The sequence below is a fragment of the Camellia sinensis genome, chromosome 15 (assembly GCF_055761805.1).
Source record: "Camellia sinensis isolate YWXY chromosome 15, ASM5576180v1, whole genome shotgun sequence".
NCBI classification, from domain to species: Eukaryota; Viridiplantae; Streptophyta; class Magnoliopsida; order Ericales; family Theaceae; genus Camellia; species Camellia sinensis.
In genome coordinates this window covers 18537000-18539059 of record NC_138975.1, presented here as the reverse complement: position 1 = coordinate 18539059, position 2060 = coordinate 18537000, and the positions used below count along the sequence as shown (strand labels likewise).

Below are 2060 nucleotides of genomic sequence, written 5' to 3'. Positions count from 1 at the left end.
TTTATTCTCTCAACAGTCTATGGATTTACATTCATTTTGGGTATAACCCATATCACACTAACTTTGAATTTCCACCATACATGTCACTTTCGAGCTAACATCCCAAGTTCTTTTGGGCAGAAGAAGGAATGAGAGGGGGTCTCAAACAACTCACAAAACTGCCTCTTCTGCTTGCAAAAGATAAGGATGATAATGAACTTCTAGAAGATTTCTTTGATATGCTAGGCTTAGGAAGAGTATACAATTTATAGGTGTCTAAGCCTCCTCCATAGCTCTTTGATGCCTTCATTTTCCTTCTATAAGGGCTCTCTTTCTTTGGAAGATCTTCTATGCTTGTCACCCTTGATAGAGATGTAAAAGATTGAGACTTGCCATCATAAAACTTTGAGAGTCCCCTCCTGCATATAGGATTTCAATGTCCCATTTAGTATGTAAGACAGACTAAAATTTAGCAATTAGCTTTGATGCCTCAGATTTAGTTACATATTATCTGAGGAAATATTAAATATTAATTATTCATGGAGTTTTAAAGTTGATAGTACAAAATATACAATTCATTCACCAAAGGAAAAGAAGAAACAGGATAAGATTTGTATACATGTTGTCTTGTCCAAATCCCACTTTAGTAGGAGTCTCATGCATTAGTTTAGGTGGGTTATTTTTTTTAGATTTTCATTTTATTTTTTAACAAAGAATAAGAAGAAGAAAGAAAGAAAAAAAAAAAAAATTCTAATTCTCATCCAATTCCCTTAGGAATTTGTAAGGATTATTGTATCACTATGCATGTATGGAAATATTAATAAGAAATGCAGGAGCACATTTTCCAAGAAAAAAACAAAGAAAAAAAAAGTAGGATCTGGGAAAGCTTTGTTTGTGTGAAGAAAGTATTCATGCAGTTTCTAAGTTGATAATACAATCCATTCACCAAAAAAGAAAAGAATAAAGTATTCATGGAGTTCTTAAGTTGATAATATAATATATTCCCAATTTTTTCCCCCTCTAGTTCTCCATTGAATTATTTAAGCTGTGTTTGAACCTTAAAATTATTTATGGAGTAATTTGTAAAAATAAAAAAGAGAACTAAATTTCTTAATAATATAATCCATTCACCAAAAAAAAATATATATATATATATATATATAAAAATAAAGAAAAAGAAAAAAGAAAGAAGAGGAAAGTGAAAAAAAAATAAAAAAATTTCGAGTTCTCGTCCAATTCTTTAAGTTGGGTTTGAATCTTAAAACATTTATGAGGTGATTTGCATAATGAAAAGAAAATTGAATAAATTAAGTGAATGAATTTAAAGTTTATTTTTTTGTTCCTTCTACTTTTTCATCTATAAATTTAAGATCCAAACATAATCAATCAATCACCTTAGGAATTTGTAAGGGCTATGTGTTTCAAATATATATATCGATAATATCAATCCTAGGAGATACTTACTTGATGGGTAGTTGGGTCATGAGATCTGATAAATCAGACAAAGGTCCATTGGAAGATGATGTGGATGAACATGAAGGTGATGATGAAGATGCATCATCTGCCATATCTGAGGATGAAACTGATGATCCATTTGAAGCTGTTGAATCTCCTAAAGATGTAGATGATGAAGAACCATTGTTGTATGCATCATCTTCTTGATCTCCATTGATCTCCCACTGATGATCTTCATCTTTCACATCCCCAACATACATAGAATATGGACTTTGACCCATTTGCTTTTTGTCTTCACCACCCATTGATAATATCAAATAGAAGAAGAAGAAGAAGAAGAAGAGAAAACCCTAATTATCTGATATAATGATATACACATGAAATGAAGTTGAGCACATATATACACATGCATAACTAATGTGGATTGGGTTTTAGTTTCCGTAATTAGGGTAAATTAAAAAATGGGTTTTCCATGATTTTGATGCCATATGGTGACAGGTGTAGAAAACACAAGGTTGATGAGACAGATGTCAATACTAGAGCAAGGTAGCATGGGAAGTTATATGGACTAGGGTGGTTATCATAGTAAATACCCATATATGCTCTAATGATTCAATTGTTAGATT

General features: G+C 31.2%; 1 protein-coding gene across 1 annotated transcript; it reads right to left on the bottom strand.

The window, feature by feature from the left end:
- On the bottom strand, positions 1 to 2060 carry LOC114266416 (uncharacterized). The gene is made up of 2 exons (XM_028207304.2): positions 1444 to 2060; positions 1 to 398 (listed from the first exon to the last, which is right to left on the bottom strand). Exons 1-2 carry the CDS (start codon positions 1737 to 1739, stop codon positions 95 to 97), a joined length of 600 nt encoding a protein of 199 aa, XP_028063105.1. The 5' UTR covers positions 1740 to 2060; the 3' UTR covers positions 1 to 94.